This window comes from Taudactylus pleione, unplaced genomic scaffold (genome assembly GCF_031769625.1).
Source record: "Taudactylus pleione unplaced genomic scaffold, aTauple2 ptg000503l, whole genome shotgun sequence".
NCBI lineage: Eukaryota > Metazoa > Chordata > Amphibia > Anura > Myobatrachidae > Taudactylus > Taudactylus pleione.
The window spans coordinates 772501-791075 of record NW_028284905.1 but is presented as its reverse complement, the minus strand read 5'-3'; the positions used below and the strand labels follow the sequence as shown (position 1 = coordinate 791075).

At 44.1% G+C, this 18575-nt stretch overlaps 1 protein-coding gene across 2 annotated transcripts in view; it reads left to right on the top strand.

The window, feature by feature from the left end:
• The window catches only part of IDH1 (isocitrate dehydrogenase (NADP(+)) 1), a 37586-nt gene extending 23305 nt beyond the window's left edge, over window positions 1-14281 (top strand). For both annotated transcript variants that reach the window (XM_088450029.1, XM_088450028.1), the window contains exons 4-9: window positions 6340-6445; window positions 6909-7086; window positions 7491-7642; window positions 7806-7946; window positions 12500-12662; window positions 12740-14281. In XM_088450029.1, the coding sequence (XP_088306155.1) occupies window positions 6340-6445; window positions 6909-7086; window positions 7491-7642; window positions 7806-7946; window positions 12500-12662; window positions 12740-12833 (834 nt within the window). In that variant the 3' untranslated portion in view covers window positions 12834-14281. The remainder of the gene's footprint in view (window positions 1-6339; window positions 6446-6908; window positions 7087-7490; window positions 7643-7805; window positions 7947-12499; window positions 12663-12739) is intronic.
• Window positions 14282-18575: the final 4294 nt, after the last annotated feature.

The following is an 18575-nucleotide window of genomic DNA, read 5'->3' as shown; positions in this document are numbered from 1 at the left end:
TTATTCAGGGCACATTTTAGCATTAATTATTCGAATGTTCGGTGATTCAGGTTTTTCGGACTTACGGGGGGTATCCACTTAGCGATATACAAACGAGAGCACGATTGCGACATTGCAATCGTGCTCTTGTTTGTATAGCTAGTGATGTGCCTAGACTGAACGTTCACTCGTTCAGTCCCGGCACATCCCTCATCCCCGCACATGCAGAACCTGACGAGATCGTCAGGTTGACCTGCATGTACGGGCGATGTCGGAAGCGACCCGCGGGCACGCGCATCGCGGGTCGCTTTCATCCAAAACATGCCGATGCATGTGCGATTTGCAAGCGATTGCACGATAACTACATCGTTATCGTGCAATCGCTTGTTTAAATCGCCAAGTGGATACCCCCCATATGGTAAAGGCTGCTATGTCTCACACCAGTATTCTCATTACAGTACTTACACCAAAATTCTGTAGTTTGGGGGCTAGAGAAGATGATGAGCTGGACCGTTATAGCACCCAATATGCAATTAATTTATGTGCTCTGTTTGGCTCGCTCATGGATGGCTCCTAGTGGGCCCGAATTTCAGGAGTGGCTTTCTTTAGTTAATGCTACTGTGGAACATGAGCGATATTTGTACCTTGCCGGTAAAGCAGAGTCTAAGTTTGACCGTATTTGGACTAGATGGATAGAGTTGAGGTTTGCACTCCCGCGTGTATGTGGAATGTTAATTCTGTTTAGTATGTGTATGTTTTTATTTTGTATATGTCTTTAAATGATAACAAAAATTAATAAAGAATACTTTATTCAAAAAAAAAAAAAAAATAGCAAAGTCTGTGGTGCAATAAATGGGTCTGTTTGGTGCGAGTTTAGGATACATCTGTATCTATGATTTCGGCACCTACTATATCCCATTTCTTCCTCCTCCTACAGTATTTGTATATAGTGATGCTTAGAACCTTTATAGTCTCTGAAGCGATTACCAGTCCTGCCTGCAGAGGTCCCCGTACAGTATATAGTGATGCTTAGAACCTTTATAGTCTCTGAAGCGATTACCAGTCCTGCCTGCAGAGGTCCCCGTACAGTATATAGTGATGCTTAGAACCTTTATAGTCTCTGAAGCGATTACCAGTCTTGCCTGCAGAGGTCCCCGTACAGTATATAGTGATGCTTAGAACCTTTATAGTCTCTGAAGCGATTACCAGTCCTGCCTGCAGAGGTCCCCGTACAGTATATAGTGATGCTTAGAACCTTTATAGTCTCTGAAGCGATTACCAGTCCTGCCTGCAGAGGTCCCCGTACAGTATATAGTGATGCTTAGAACCTTTATAGTCTCTGAAGCGATTACCAGTCTTGCCTGCAGAGGTCCCCGTACAGTATATAGTGATGCTTAGAACCTTTATAGTCTCTGAAGCGATTACCAGTCCTGCCTGCAGAGGTCCCCGTACAGTATATAGTGATGCTTAGAACCTTTATAGTCTCTGAAGCGATTACCAGTCCTGCCTGCAGAGGTCCCCGTACAGTATATAGTGATGCTTAGAACCTTTATAGTCTCTGAAGCTATTACCAGTCCTGCCTGCAGAGGTCCCCGTACAGTATATAGTGATGCTTAGAACCTTTATAGTCTCTGAAGCTATTACTAGTCCTGCCTGCAGCGGTCCCCGTACAGTATATAGTGATGCTTAGAACCTTTATAGTCTCTGAAGCGATTACCAGTCCTGCCTGCAGAGGTCCCCGTACAGTATATAGTGATGCTTAGAACCTTTATAGTCTCTGAAGCGATTACCAGTCCTGCCTGCAGCGGTCCCCGTACAGTATATAGTGATGCTTAGAACCTTTATAGTCTCTGAAGCGATTACCAGTCCTGCCTGCAGAGGTCCCCGTACAGTATATAGTGATGCTTAGAACCTTTATAGTCTCTGAAGCGATTACCAGTCCTGCCTGCAGAGGTCCCCGTACAGTATATAGTGATGCTTAGAACCTTTATAGTCTCTGAAGCTATTACTAGTCCTGCCTGCAGAGGTCCCCGTACAGTATATAGTGATGCTTAGAACCTTTATAGTCTCTGAAGCGATTACCAGTCCTGCCTGCAGCGGTCCCCGTACAGTATATAGTGATGCTTAGAACCTTTATAGTCTCTGAAGCGATTACCAGTCCTGCCTGCAGAGGTCCCCGTACAGTATATAGTGATGCTTAGAACCTTTATAGTCTCTGAAGCGATTACCAGTCCTGCCTGCAGAGGTCCCCGTACAGTATATAGTGATGCTTAGAACCTTTATAGTCTCTGAAGCGATTACCAGTCCTGCCTGCAGCGGTCCCCGTACAGTATATAGTGATGCTTAGAACCTTTATAGTCTCTGAAGCTATTACTAGTCCTGCCTGCAGAGGTCCCCGTACAGTATATAGTGATGCTTAGAACCTTTATAGTCTCTGAAGCGATTACCAGTCCTGCCTGCAGCGGTCCCCGTACAGTATATAGTGATGCTTAGAACCTTTATAGTCTCTGAAGCGATTACCAGTCCTGCCTGCAGAGGTCCCCGTACAGTATATAGTGATGCTTAGAACCTTTATAGTCTCTGAAGCGATTACCAGTCCTGCCTGCAGAGGTCCCCGTACAGTATATAGTGATGCTTAGAACCTTTATAGTCTCTGAAGCGATTACCAGTCCTGCCTGCAGCGGTCCCCGTACAGTATATAGTGATGCTTAGAACCTTTATAGTCTCTGAAGCTATTACTAGTCCTGCCTGCAGAGGTCCCCGTACAGTATATAGTGATGCTTAGAACCTTTATAGTCTCTGAAGCGATTACCAGTCCTGCCTGCAGAGGTCCCCGTACAGTATATAGTGATGCTTAGAACCTTTATAGTCTCTGAAGCTATTACTAGTCCTGCCTGCAGAGGTCCCCGTACAGTATATAGTGATGCTTAGAACCTTTATAGTCTCTGAAGCGATTACCAGTCCTATAGTCTCTGAAGCGATTACCAGTCCTGCCTGCAGAGGTCCCCGTACAGTATATAGTGATGCTTAGAACCTTTATAGTCTCTGAAGCTATTACTAGTCCTGCCTGCAGAGGTCCCCGTACAGTATATAGTGATGCTTAGAACCTTTATAGTCTCTGAAGCGATTACCAGTCCTGCCTGCAGCGGTCCCCGTACAGTAAAGTGCCATCCTGTGTATTTACATAATTCAGCGCTTCCCAAACTCGCTCCTCAGGGCACCACAACAGTCCAGGTTTTAAAGATAACCATGCTTGAGCACAGGTGACTTTAATTAGTACCTCAGTCAATATGATTTAACAATCTGTTTTTCAACCATGGATATCCTTAAAACCTGGACTGTTAGGATACCTTGAGGATCGAGTTTGAGAACCACTAACATAGGGCTTGATTTGGAGATGTACGCAATTCCTATATTTACGTAGATCGAGCGATTGTTTGCCATTGTGCATGCGTGTGAGCCGCACTGTGCAGGCGATTACTCTCACTCAGAATTCACTCGCAAAGTGACAGGTAGTCAGTGTTTGGGGGTGGTAAGGGGTGGGTGGTTAGGCAAACGCAGGTGTGTCTGACTATTTCATGGGCGTGCATAAATTAGCCACTGCGATCTCCTTCACAGCACGAGAGCTCTCTGCGTGTTAGGAGAGACGCTGTGTTTGAGGCAGGTAAGAGTTGCCGCATATGCTGCACGATCTGCGTCGATGTTACCGATGTTTACGCTGGTGCGTGACGACGGACGGATAAGGCAGCGGTGGGCGTCCCTATGCGGCGGTAAGCTTTGGAAACATTAGTGTGTTTTCGCAGCTGCATTCCGTGCGGAATCGCAGGTGCAATTGCATTACCGTAAATCTCTGTATCAGGCCCATAATCCCTCTGTGCTCTTGTCTGTCACACACATGGCTCCAGGATGAGACATTGTGACTTTACACCTGACCAACACGTGTACATGTAACAGCAGTCAGCTCCCAGCCATTTCCCATAGTAACCTAATTATAAATATTTGCCTTGATTATCATGCGATGAGCATTGGCCCTGATTCACATAGGCAGCTTTGCAATTGCGTCCTTGCAATAATGCAAATGCAGCAGGAGGTGTATGACACCCCCTGTATGACACCCCCTGCTGCATTTGCGATCCCAGCTGGGATCACCATCGCAACCATCGATGGCCGACGGTGGACCTTGCCGGGAGGCCAGACAGCTGAGTAAGCCTCTCTTCCTGGCCAGTTGCAAGCCCAGGATACTGTGTTGATCACTGCAGATCCTGTTCTTGCCACTTCCGGAAAAATGACCCCGCACCGCCCCTTAAATGTCTCTGCCAGTCATTCAGGCATTAAAGGGCTAGCGTGCGTGTTAGCCGGACCCACTCCGCACACTCGCAGAAAAGGTCCTTGGCATGTGCAGATTCCGCATTAGGTTAAATCACTGCATCAGATCTTTCAATTCAAGGGTACACACAGACTTGTAATGATTAAGCCATTAATGCCTAACTAGCACTGTAAATTGAACACAGGATGACCCTTAATCACTGGGCTAAAAGGGTGACATTTCCTTTGTATTTATTTTTGCATTCTTTGTATTGTTAAGGGGGGTATCCACTGCCAGATCTGAAAACGACTGCACAATTACGACATCAGTCGTGTGATGAGCCTGCACTGAGCGAGCAGTCATTCAGTGCAGGGTCATCAATCATCTGGAAACATGCTGAACCTGACGATATCGTCAGGTTGACCAGCATGTTGGAGAGATCATAGATGTCTAAACGACCAGCGGGCACGCGCATTACAATGTTGTAATCGTGCAGTCGTTTTCAGATCTGGTAGTGGATACCCCCCTTAATGTATTATTGTATAATATATTAGTGTGTGGCATAGAATGCCGACATTCGTGTTCTCCCAAAGATCAATTTCAAGGGCGCAGCCTCCGGCTTTTTTTCTTTTTTACATGCTGCCCAGCACTATCCAGCTCCACGGGGTCTGACGGGCAAAATCACAGTCGCTCTGCGCATACGTTAATGTGCGGCTGAGTAACAGTTCCCTCCTTCGTCTCTCAGTGACAATTTCTGCAAGTGTACTTAGAAAATCAGTGTTCAGCCTGATTACACTGTTCCCATCCGGTTTCTTTTAATGCAATCTAGCTGGCGAAATATTCTGGGGAGAATACTGGACATGTACTAAGTTAAGGTAGACATTGGCAGAATGTTGACTGTGCATGTCGGCAATCGGCATGGTGACATAGCATTTTCAGCTGATTTTAGCCCTAACCGCATCCTAAAGCTGCCTACACACTATACAATTATTGGGCCGATTTGCGAATAATCGGAGGATCAGCCTGATTTATTGCATAGTGTGTATGAGTGATCGTTTCAGCGATAAAACGGTAAGAAAACATACACAAACTCGTTCCTTCGATTATCTGATCTTTCTGTCAAGATCGAAAATCTCGGCCTCAAATTCCCGATATGGAGCAGTGCGCGCACGCATTTTCATTAATCCGCCCATATTCCCCATGTTCTCCTGTCACTATGTCATCCTCCTTGTGGGTGGACATACGCAAAGGCGGTGTGGCGTGGTGGGAAATCGCTAGCTTCTATGGAAAATAGCATAATGTGTAGCACCGATATTGGGGCTGGCAATTTACTGAAGGATCGTCCCGTTTCTCGGGACGATCAAACAAATCTGACCGTGTGTAGCCAGGCTGACCCTGCTCCCCGACTTTTTTATTTGTGCATTTTATTTTTTGCAAATGCTAAACAGAGACCATTGGTCATAAGACCATGGACACTTCAAGCTTCCCGATCACTAGTCTGAGTCGGCTTCCTGTGAATTTGTCACTTTAATTTGTTACTTTACTTTCTCACAATATATTGTAATAGTCATGAATTCTGTATATGTGTGGGTCTTCAGGTTACTGCATACGGTGTTGTAGATATGTATATATGTATTTTATATTGTCCCTACTGAGAAAATGATTTCGAGACAGATCTAATGGTCCTGTAGGCTGAAAACCAGATCGCAAATGACCTTCTCTGCAAACCTAAACCTGATGACGCACCTTGCCGACCTGCTGCTCGGACTTGATGCTCCTGGTGGACAAATTTAGCGATCACCTTCTGTCCGCCTCTGTGAAAATGACCGTAAATGATGGAAGCCATTTAGATCAGATTGTTATTGCTCATGCCGGTTGTTTTGAGGGCTCCCGTGCTGCAATATTGGGACAGTTGCCCCATATCACAGAATATATATTCAGCAGGAAGGTTTTCTTGTAGAGAGCGGCAACAATGTACAGTACAACTGAGGAACACGGACGCTCCATATGCTTTTTAATCCCCAACATTGACACTATACATTCTCTTATTGCAGTACAGAGCTACAGACTTCGTTGTTCCCGGGCCCGGCACTGTGGAAATATCCTTCACTCCTAAAGGCGCCGGGGAACCTATTAAATACGTTGTACATAATTTTGAAGGTCAGTATATAATGACTAGACTCTTGCCCTATAGTGTTTAATGTTTAAAGCTGCGCCTGTGTTTAATGTGGGATAGACATGTTTGTGCTATTGATGGGCTGTATTCTCAGAAATAATTTTAGGGCCTCAAAAGGGCAGCCTCCAGTATAGAGGCCCGCTATGGTGTTCTGGGTAATGCTAGACAAACCCGAATACTTGTCTTCTGTATAATGCAAGCGTGAAAAAAATCCCCTTAATTTAGTATACTCCCCTAGTACTTGTTATCTTATGGTTGATTCCGAATAGTACTTTGAAGAGAAATCTTCCATAATTACAAAAAAATAAATGTTGTTGTTGATGTAAAAAAAAAAAAAATAAATAAGAAAAAAAAAAATATATACATACATACATTGCTGGTGTTCCTTGAATTAACACTAAGGGAAAGATTGCTCGGGCCTAATCCCATGTCTTGTTTTCCATGCAGACGGCGGCGGAGTTGCTCTGGGCATGTACAACACCGACCAATCCATTAGAGATTTTGCCCACAGCTCCTTCCAGATGGCTTTGTCCAAAGCCTGGCCCCTGTACATGAGCACCAAAAACACCATCCTCAAGCGATACGATGGACGATTCAAAGACATTTTCCAGGAAATCTATGATGGGTACATTTTTTTTTTTTCCTCAAAATTCACAGAAAATCTTTACTCCCCGTTGAAATCTGCCTCAGAGATGATGGACGCACCATTCTCCACCATATTGTCTGAGCATTATTTAGACCATTTAACATCGGGTCATCTTCGTTTCATTAACATATGGGATCACAATTTGCAGATGGTTGCCTGGCATGGCATAACCCAATCCATTTGGGATTACTGTTGCTCCCTCTTTAATTGAATTGAAGCTATGTGGGGTTTAGAAGAATAAAGACCTTTTGTGATATCCTGTAGGCGTTAATCCGGAGCGGAAGTGTTTCTGAATAGCCAGGCATTATTATTCCCATGGCAACAAGGACCAGATTTGTCAAAGTAATTGAGTAACTTTTAGTTGTACGTTCCCTTTCCTGCAGAGAGTACAAATCCCAGTTTGATGAGAAAAAGATCTGGTATGAGCACAGGCTGATCGATGACATGGTGGCCCAGGCAATGAAATCCGAGGGCGGCTTCATCTGGGCCTGCAAAAACTATGATGGAGATGTACAGTCAGATTCAGTCGCTCAAGGTGAGCAATAAAAGCGCGCTGCCCTCTACAGGAATAAAGCTGCACTGCCATCCGCCTAGGGAACAGCCAGCCGATAATGGTGTACGAGTGGGAGAGGTCACAGAGTCAGGGTGCATACATAGCTGTCAGTGCAGAATCATTGTGCGCCTCTGTCTTTATGCAGGTTATGGCTCCCTGGGAATGATGACCAGTGTCCTCATCTGTCCTGATGGGAAGACGGTGGAGGCAGAAGCGGCACATGGCACGGTCACTCGCCACTACAGGATGCACCAAAAAGGCCAGGAGACCTCTACTAATCCTATCGGTAAGTGAAGTCTATTTTGATCTCAAGGCCCCTTATTCTCTGCTGTCCCTTCGCTCCGTCCCCCACAGTGGGAGCCATTGACGAAGCTCCCTCTCTGGCTCCCACTGCACATGCCGGAGGCGGTACAGACTGTAGTGGATTATTATATAGACCAGTATAACGGAACAGTCATTCGCTGGGTCGCCAGCTGTTGTACATGTGAGTTTTTGTCTTTTTCACTCCCACATTTGCATTTCTCTGTCCTCCTTCTCTCTCCCCCATCCCTGCTTTCTTTTTTTTTTACATCTATTTTCCTCTCTCTTCTCCCTGTATCTCTTAAACTTCCTTTTCCTGTTTCTTGGGGTGTCCTACCCCTGAAAGTCGTCAAGCATTGGGGAGGGGGGGGGGGGGTTGTCAGTAGTTGCAGTGGGAGCTGTGTCATTCGCGGTGTAGGCTCCCACTGCGCATGACACAGACGGGATGGCTTAGGATATTATCTAATAGTATACACATGCCCTGGTCTGCCTGTCATCTCTGCTGTCACACGGGCCGAGTGTTGTGCACCACTAAAAAGGAAAAACAAACCACATAATTACTTACCTGCAGCAACACTTTGAATCAAACTCCAGGCAATGAACACACTTGTTTTAATTCTCTATGTAAGCTGTATAAATTCATAGATGTGAGGGGCAATTCTGTAGCCCCTGCCTTGGACTAGACCACCACCATTCAGTCTTTCATCTCTTTCAATACTTTACTGTATTTTATTAAGATCAAAACAAAAAATGGCAGCTGCTCAATCAATCTGGTAGTACCTATTTCAGGTGCATGAAAGGGAGGGGTCATACCAAGTAGAAAAAGGAGGGGGGTTTTAACCCCCTATTGTTCCTCAGCACACCGACTCATACTAGCAACAATATATGAACACTATATAATAATAGAATTTCAGAGATATTGGTTGAATGCATTTGCAAATACATGGGAAAGCTGCTAGGCCTCGTCACGGCTTCTCTGTCACTAGCAGATATATATATTTTAATCTCTTTTTCATCACTTATTAATTACTCGCACACATCTATACTTTACACTGCACTATCACTCTTTTTCGTGTGATGCCCTTGGGGGGGGGGGGGGTCCTGGGCTGGACGTTTTTTGGGTTGCTTTGTGCCCCGGACGTGAACCCGTTAATGTTAGGGACTGCTAGTGACAGAGAAGCCGTGACGAGGCCTAGAGCTTTCCCATGTATTTGCAAATGCATGCAACCAATATCTCTGAAATTCTATTATTATATAGTCTTCATATATTGTTGCTTGTATTTTATTAAGGACACATCTGCCCTGGATGTACAGACATTCCTCACTTTACAACCTACTCGTTTAACAACCGTTCGGACTTACGACCAGCACTCTGACCAGCTCATAGTACAATGACTAAACTGTTATTCTGAAGATTTTTTTTTTATAACTTTAATTGTACTGTACAGTATGTAAGAGTTATGTAAAGTAAAACGGTTACAGTATCAAGTTTTGAGTTTCCTTTGGACCTTTTCTTTATTCAGAATACATAAAAATGATTACCTCCTGGTTCCTCGTTTAGCGACCAAACAAGGTACACAGAGAATTACCTCACCAAAGCGCTAATGTGACTCAAATTTACTTACTAATATGTAATTAATATCTGATACTGAAAAAAATTGGTTGCTGCTACTACACATAAGGAGCTGACCTTATGTTGGGAATTGAACAATAGTTTAAAAAAACGAAGAAGCGCTAACCAACAGTTAGTATCCCATTTTAATCAATGTAAAACATATATTAAATAAATAAATTTAAAATAATTCCAGCGGATTCTAAAAAATTTACATAAATGAATATCACAATCATTGAGGTTCAAAACAGACAATAATGCATTCTCCCATTCAATGTATCAAATCTAAGACCAATAAGTTTTTAAAGAGAAACCTGCCACATTTAAAAAGGGTTTGTAATAGGGAAGTCCTCTAATTCTTAGCATAAAGAAAAAATCCTTTAATCCAGGAAGATGGTCTGTGTGCGCACACTTATACCTCTTTTCCACCAAAAACCCAGGTCCGACCTGGGTTTTTGGACATGGTTCCAACCCTGGTCAGACCCATTTACACTGCAACTTTGATCTGGGTTACTCGCAGGTCAGCCCTGTTCACACTGAACTCAGGTCTGCCCTGCTAAACCTGTGAGGTCATAAAAAGTGGGAGGTGACTGCTCCACAACCACCAATCCGCTCATTTTAGGCATGATCCAGGTCAGATAACCCGGTTTGCACCGTTTACACTGCACCATTACCTGGGTCCATCCCTGGTAGCTACCTGGGTTGGATTGCAGGGTCACTTGACTCAGGTTATTTTTCAGGGACCCTTTTACACTGAGCTGCGACCAGGGTAGACCCAGCAAAAACCCAGGTTTTTGCTCTGGTGTAAAAAGGGGTATTATTTGTATTTAGAGGAACTTCTCATAATGGATACATTTGTCCAGTTTCCTTTTCCTTAATGAGGTCTTGTAGCAAAATATATGTGCAATATAGATACGATTTGGAAACAAAACACCTTTAATGTTTCAAACTGCTGGCAACAAATATTATAAAGTCTTCACCCTCACTGATTTCTCACTACTGAGCACATTATTTGCATTACGACCATCTCCCATCTGAGCTGGCAACAGCCTTCTGGACTACGGCAGCGTGATGCATTATTGTCTGTTTTGAACCTCAATGATTGTGATATTCATTTATGTAAATTTTTTAGAATCAGCTGGAATTATTTTAAATTTATTTAATATATGTTTTACATTGATTAAAATGGGATACTAACTGTTGGTTAGCGCTTCTTCGTTTTTTTAAACAATTCGTTTAACGACCTAGTCGTAGGAACGGGACCCGGTCGTTAAGTGAGGAATGTCTGTATTACGGATTGTTGCTTGCAGGGCAACTTTATATATTGATGCCAAGTTGGTTAGGTGGGAATTTGTTCATGAATCTGCCAGTTTATTTCATTCATAGAGGCCAACACTAGCCTCCAGCTGTACATATTACTACTTACAGGGCTTGACAAATTGTTCTAAAATCTAGGAGACGGAAAGAAAGTGTAGGCGCCAGACCACCGTCCCAATATAATATAAAAAAATATATATTTTTAGAATATATTTTCCCCAAACCAATAAGGACATGTAATTATTGGACTAATTAAGCTAATTGGAAACTTCCAATTAGTCCAATTATTCATTAGGGGAGTGTCCAAGGGGTTCTGAATCAAGTCCTGACATTTTTAACTCAAAATAAGGATTTTTCCTGATTGTTATTAATATATATGAATGTATTAATATTCACGTTTATTTATTAAAATCTAAAGGATGCCAGTGTTAGCCCACTCCCCTATTCCAGCAATATGCAACCTCCTCCTCTCCCCCCCATGCCTCAGCCTCCTCTTTCACTCTCCTATTCCAGCAGCCTCCTCACCCACTCCCCTTATGCCAGCCTCAGTCTCCTCACCCACTTCTATATTCCAGCAGTATGCAGCCTCCTCTCCCGTCATGCCAGCCTCCACTTCCCTATACCAGCCTCATCACCCAGTCCTCATTCCTGCAGCCTCCTCCCCCGATACCAGCCTCATCCACTCCCCTTATGGCAGCATCAGCCTCATCACCCACTTCCCTATTCCAGCAATATGCAGCCAGCCTCCACACCCACTCCCCTATGCGTGCCTCGGCCTCCTCACCCAGTCCCCTCATTCCTACAGCCTCTTCTCCCCTCCATGCCAGCCTCCACTCCCCTATTCCAGTCAGTCTCCTCACCACTTCCCTTATTGCTGCAGCATCCTCACACATTAACCCTCCCCTTATGCCAGTCTCCGCATACTCATTTACTCCCCTGTTCCAGCAGCATCCCCGCTCTCCCCTAATCTGCCAGTCAGCCGCCTCGCCCACTCCCCGGCTCATGGCAGCCTTTACCACCTCACCCGCTCACCACAGCAGCCAGGCTCCTCTCCCCAGACTCCGGACTCAAAGTCCTCTCCTTCCTCTGCTGGCTTCTCTCCCCACCTCAATCTGGTGTCTGGTCAGGTGTTGGCGCCTATTTCTCTCAGGCCTGCCAGGCGCGGTGTCCTCCTGGTGATGTGGCTTTATGGGCGTCATTACCCATGGGGGCTGCATGGTTGGGCGTCCAGACTGCGATGCTCCTCCATGGTGCACGCGTCTGCCGCCCTTCCGTCTGTCTGTCCTGGGGGCTGCAAGCCATTTACTGCTGCTCTGCTCCTCTACACTGCACAATGTCATGTGCGTGCAGAAAACCAATCAAAGATCACCTGCTGTAGGCAGAGCTGGGCTAATCAATCATAGCCACATAAACTGACAGCCGGCAGCGGCAATATATAGTAAAAAAAAATATATATATATATATATAATATATTCTCTGCTAGAGCTGACGAGGATCTGCTTCTTCCCAACCTGGATTATCTGGTCGCCAGTTAGCAAAATCTCTGGTTGCCATGGCGACCTGGCCCCCCGGGATTTGTCCAGCCCTAATGTATTGTTTTCCATTACCAGCTTCCATCTTTGCGTGGACCAGAGGCCTGGAGCACAGAGCGAAGCTGGATAAAAATTCCGAACTTAGGACCTTTGCGTCAGCTTTGGAGGAAGTTTGCATTGAGACAATAGAGGCTGGATTCATGACTAAAGACCTCGCTGCTTGTATTAAGGGCTTACCTAAGTAAGTATTCAGTCTATCAGGGTAGCTACGATTATATTTTGCAGTATAGAAAGATGACTCCACTGTTTTCCTTTTAGTGTCCAGAGATCCGATTACTTGAATACATTTGAATTCCTGGACAAATTGGCGGAGAACTTAAAGGGGAAGCTCGCTATTCAGCCGAAACTGTAACCGCTACAGCCCGTGAGGTCAATCTCAGGTTTATTACTTCACAAGTCGCTTACAGCATTCAAACAGGACCGCTTTATTTTCCGACAATGCAAATTGGTCCTTCCTGTTGGTTTATAATCATTTTTAGGTTTTATACTTCTGATTTTACATCCAGGCTTTTGCTTGAGACGTCTCGGGCGGAGGTGGTGGCTGCCGTGGCATAGAAAAGCCTTGTGCACAGATGAATCTGTTAGTTGCTCTATTTTGGAGACCATTTTATATAGCAATGGAAATGCCATGGCTTTTTAGACCACAACAAAATGGCTGCTGCTGTAGGAAATAATTTCCCTTCACACTTCCTGTGCTGTGATTACATCGGTCTCGTGGGAGATTGTTAGTCTGAGACCTGGCCTCTCGCACTGTTATAGAGTGATATTAGAGCAGTGGTTCTCAAACTCGGTCCTGAGGACCCCACATAGTTCATGTTTTGCAGATTACAGGTGTATTTATTACTCACTGTCACATTTGAAAAGATCCACAGGTAAAGCTAATTATTTCACTTGTAATTCTGTGAGGAGACGGGGAAAACATTCACCGTTTGGGGTCCTGAGGATAGAGTTTGAGAACCCTGTGTACTAGAGAAAGCTTAAACCCTCAACTTTTTAAAATGTGGCAAGTGTCAGCAAATAATGTGAAATGCAGCATGTCAGGACAGATCAGTATAGGTTGGCTATTTCAAGAATATTATTATATATTAATGTCCATTAACTTGTTCTTAAGGTTTTAAGTCCTTTTGTTGCTGCTCTTGTATATGGACATTGGACCAAAACTAGACAAATGTTGTGCAGTGTTGCAAAAGTAAGTGTAATGGGATTGTGGCTTAAAGGAGGCGATGGCTTAAACAATTCATACGTATGGACGTCCCCCAAAATAAGGTGACTGGCGCGTCCACTTTGGTGATTGAGGGGAAAACTCCTCACCCTGTAGAGATTCAGAAGGACATATTCAGGGTGAATAAAGCTGCAAAGGATGAAGACACTACGAAACGCGTCAGGCTCTGATATGTGGAACATGGGGCCAAAGCTATCTAATGCCTACATCACAGGTTACATTGAATGCATCAGTTATTTCAGTTGTTTTATAAATCAATTACCTTACTGTGTAATTAGTCACTTTACAGATATAAAAAAAAAAAAAAACCCCCCTCAATTCTAACTTGAAGTGCATTTTAGGATTCTCTCCGTTCCATGAATGTCCCACCGATGACCTTTTCCCGTCTTCCCACAAATCTCCATGGACTTTTGCACAATATGGTATGACACTGTTTATTGATAGGTGCTATCCCACACGCTAATCCCATGACAACACTATGGGGGGGATTTCAATTAGGTGCAAGTTTGCAAAAGGCGTTAAGCTCCCACACTTCGACTTCATGCGTGCACCGAGGGTACGCACAATTCAATTAGAAATGCCAATTCGCACTACCCGCAGCGAGTGTGTGCGAATTATTACCAAAAAGCAAACGGAAAATAGCATAAAAAGGTGACAACTTTGTTTGCGGAATCATATAGAAGACTAAGGGTCTGATTCAGCAGTGGGCTCCTGAACGCAGGGAATCTGCGCATGTGCAGTACGGATGTAGCTCTGTAAAGCGCTGTGGAATATGTGAGCGCTGTATAAATAACTGGTAATAAATAATACGTCAGAAAGCCAGCGGTTGAAATGCTGACCGCTGGCTTCCGACAGTGAATCCCAACATGGGACTATTGATAGGCATCTAAATACCAGCGCCTATCATTAGCCCCACGCCAAAATACCGAACGTAGGTAAGAAGGGCGTCGGTAGGTGATAGCCGCAGGGGGGGAGGGTTAGGTTTAGGGACTCCAAGGGGGATCTTAGGCTCAGGCTAGGGGAAGGGGGGTTAGGTTTAGGCACCGGGGCCCCCCCCCCCCTTGGGGTGGTTTAGGGTGTGGGGAGGGGGTTAGGCACCCCTAAGAGAGGGTTAGGGGCTTTACCTCTGTCGGGATCTGCATGTGCCAGCCTTCCGGTGTCTGTATTTCATCCGGCGGTAATTAATACAGATTCCGTGCAGTTCATCCGGCGGTAATTAATACAGATTCCGTGTAGTACGGGTCCTGCGTGATCACACGCAGCGCGGTAGCGGGCTGTCAGTGATTGACAGTTGCTGCCGTTTGTAGGCGGCAACAGTCTTGGCTTCCCAAAACAGAGGTATGTCGCTGCGGGTGGGGAGAGGCCAGGATCTCCGTTGGCTGATAAGAGATTTCCTGGCCTCTTTCTCTCATCTGCGGTGGCCAGCTTCCGTGACCCCATGGGTCACTTAGCCGGCCGATGTTTCCGCAGATTATCCGATGCTGCATTAGATAACACAGCTCGGATAAGTAATGCATATAGGAGGTGTGATACCTCCTGCTGCTTCACCATAACTGCTTGCGTTCAGCTTTGCAATTCCGTCTGAAGCTGAATCTGGCCCTAAGTTGGCATAAGGACAGCACCTGTGTGCTTATATAAAGTGTTACATGGCTGATTTGTGAATTTTTTTTTTTTTTTTTTAAAGTATTAAAATAATGTAAAAATCTGTAGAATTTAATTTAATTACAAAGGAATTAAACAGGAAATTAAAAAAAAAAAAAAAGTTGGAAAAAAAAATCCATTTGGGGTAATTTAAGGAGACTATAAAAATGATAAAGTAATTAATTTTTTGTTAAAATAAATACTTTAAATTTAAGGTGCATTATTTAGCTTACTTTCGGATAATTTGAGGCCATTCATGCTTTAACCCCAAAAATTGGGCAAATTAAAAACTTCCAAATGCCTAATTAGTCATGAGTGGTGTCCAAGGGGTCTGAATGAAGCAAGTCCCAACATTTTTACCTTAATATAAAGATTTTCCCTATTTTTCCACCTGCTCTGGGGAGGTGCAAACAAAAACAGGCGAATTTACTCTGAAGAAGAAATGTGAGTTTGGAATTGAATTGCTTGTGTGATTCGCAATACGAATTTGCCATGCATTTGTCTCGCGGGACCAAACTTGCACCTAATTGAAATATCTCCTGAGGGTGGGTACACACTTATACCACGGATTGGTTCAGAAGACTGGTCCGAACGGCCAGCTATACACACACACTTGCCAATCGGCCACTCAATACGTCTGCCCTGACATCACAACTGGGCGGGTTTTTAAATTTGCCCAATTTTGAAGTCCGTGTCCCTGCAGCCAGTGTATGGGCGGCGGGTGGTTCACCTGTAAACACATGTACCGATATATCGGCCTCAGCTGTGCTGCGGGGCCAACCTGATATGTTTGTGAACTACAGCGTTCAGACAGTCTATAAACATCTGCAGATGCACTTGCACTATATCGTTGGTGTGTCTTTGAACAGGCCACACTCAGTGCCTCAAACGTGTCCTGGGTCACCTTTGTGCATTTAGTCCTCACCCGCTATAATGGCCGATATCACAGTCACCATACTAACCCCTTTCCGTCATGTATCATGTAAAGATCATGTTGTGTTTTCCACTTCTCTACGATAAAGTTTACTACAAACCATAACAAAGTGTCTGTTATAACAGAAGTTTGTCTGGTATTTTTTAATAAAGCAAGTTCCTAATGAAACCTTTTTGTCTGTATGTATTTAAGAAGTAATCTGAGCATTTCCGGTGAAGGGAAGATGGAGGGTCGGGAGGGAAGTGGACATGACACGATAACATGTGAAAATGTATTTACTGCAGGGTTGGAGAAAAAAAAAATGGTTAAAAAAAAAAAAAATTTTTTTTTTTTTAACCAGTTTTTTTTCCCCCCATTGTTTTAAATGAAAAAAAAAAAAAAAAAAAAAGCTATGTATTAGAAACCTTGATCAACCACATTTTAATGCATTCTAACATTAACAAACTAAAGTTATTAGGATTTGATATGATTTGACATCTTTCTACGCTTTGAATGAACTAAACCGAAAGAAAAAAAATCTCCACCAGCTGAAGATGCGGAGTACTCAGAAGTTGTTAAATAATGGGAACTACATCAGGGATAACTTTTTTTTTTTTCAATTACTCGTCCACCATTCATAAGATGATACTTGTGACACCACACAGACTAAGGGGCATATCCAATTAGCTGCAGGAGTTCACCAGCGACTAATTGCCGGCCAAAAGTATCACAGCGCGGGGTTAAGCTATTCAATTAAATAGCTTTTTCCCCACACTGTTAATTCAGGTCTCACGCGCGTGATCACACTGATTCCGTGGAATCAGTGTTTTTTTACCTCACGTGAGGCCTGTTTTCCGTGGATTTTACCTCGCTCCTCCATGAGGTGCGAGGTAAAGTCCGACAGCGAGGAATCTCTGCTAATTGAATCCCGACCAGCGCGACAATTAGCCGCGGGGTAATTCCTGCGGCTAATTGGATATGCCCCTAAGTCTTTCTTTCTAGCACTCATCTCAATAGGACTCAAGGTTTTGAATTGAAATACAAAAAGGTAAACATGGAGCTTAAACCAGAGGTGTTTCTCTGTGTATTCCCTGTTTTATGTGTTGGTGTTTACGCTTTAATATGGAGAATGTTAGCTGCCCTATGGGATTGATGGGGGAGAAGTCTTAGCTTGATGCAAGGCAGATTTAGCACCTCTGTTATCTGGTTCATCCTCCCTGTATCTTTGTAGTGTGTGTGATTTACTGCATTGGTTCAGCTTACTCAGATAAAGACAACAAGCAACAAGAATGTGGAATACCACCAGTCACAGCGTTGTGCCTGTAGTCACAGAATAATAATTAAAAAAAAGTGTTTAAAAAAAATAAACACATTTGGTTCAAACCAGCCAACCCTGATTTACTGGCAAGGGGGTGATGATCACCCCACTTCCAAGCCTGTCAACAGACCTGTTCAGCTCAGAAAGGGACTATAAAGAATTGCAAAAGCATTGACAACCTATTTGGGTAAGCCGAAGGGTCGCTGCACTGCTATAATGAGCGGTCCTTTAAAGGCCAGTGTTTATTACATAGCATTCGCCTCATAACACGTGTCCTGTGTCCTTCTAACTGCTTCAGGGTAATGGTATGAATGTGACTTACAGGTTTCTATCACGACTGATTTTTGTCCACAACTCGGACCCTCTATTTCCATACGGAGCATTTCTTGCAGACATGTACAGGTGCCGTATCCCATCGGAAGAGCATTTTTAAAACCAAAAAAGTCCCAGGGACATGTCAACACATTTTAAACAGTCAGGCACAGAGGAGAGGATATACTGTATATATTTGGTATAATCACACTCCGTACTGGCGAATTACATTTTATAGGCTGCACGGAGCAGAGAGACTTGGGCACGGCCTCCTCTTTTATGAACCCACCTACTAATAGGCCGCTGGCGCACACATCCCGCTACGTCAGGGTCACACACTGTGTAGATTGACAATGAAGCAGATTACAGTGTGGGAAGACCGAGCATTGCGCTGATGTGTCTGCAGCATTCAGGATTATTATTACTGCACAGCCTGTCACCACGGAGCCTGAACCCCCCCGCCCCCTAGGTAAGACCCTACCTAGGGGGTGCTTTCTATTTTTAGAATAACTTAAAACCAGAGTAGTTCTAGATTATTTTTCATTCTCCGTATTTCTGAGTCTGTTAAAGGAAATAAGACTATAAAGCGTCATCACGGTGGACGTGGACCATCGGACACATTTTTGCCTAAGGCTGTGTGAATTGTTTTTATCAACCCAAACAAGGTCTGAACACTTTAACCAGTCAT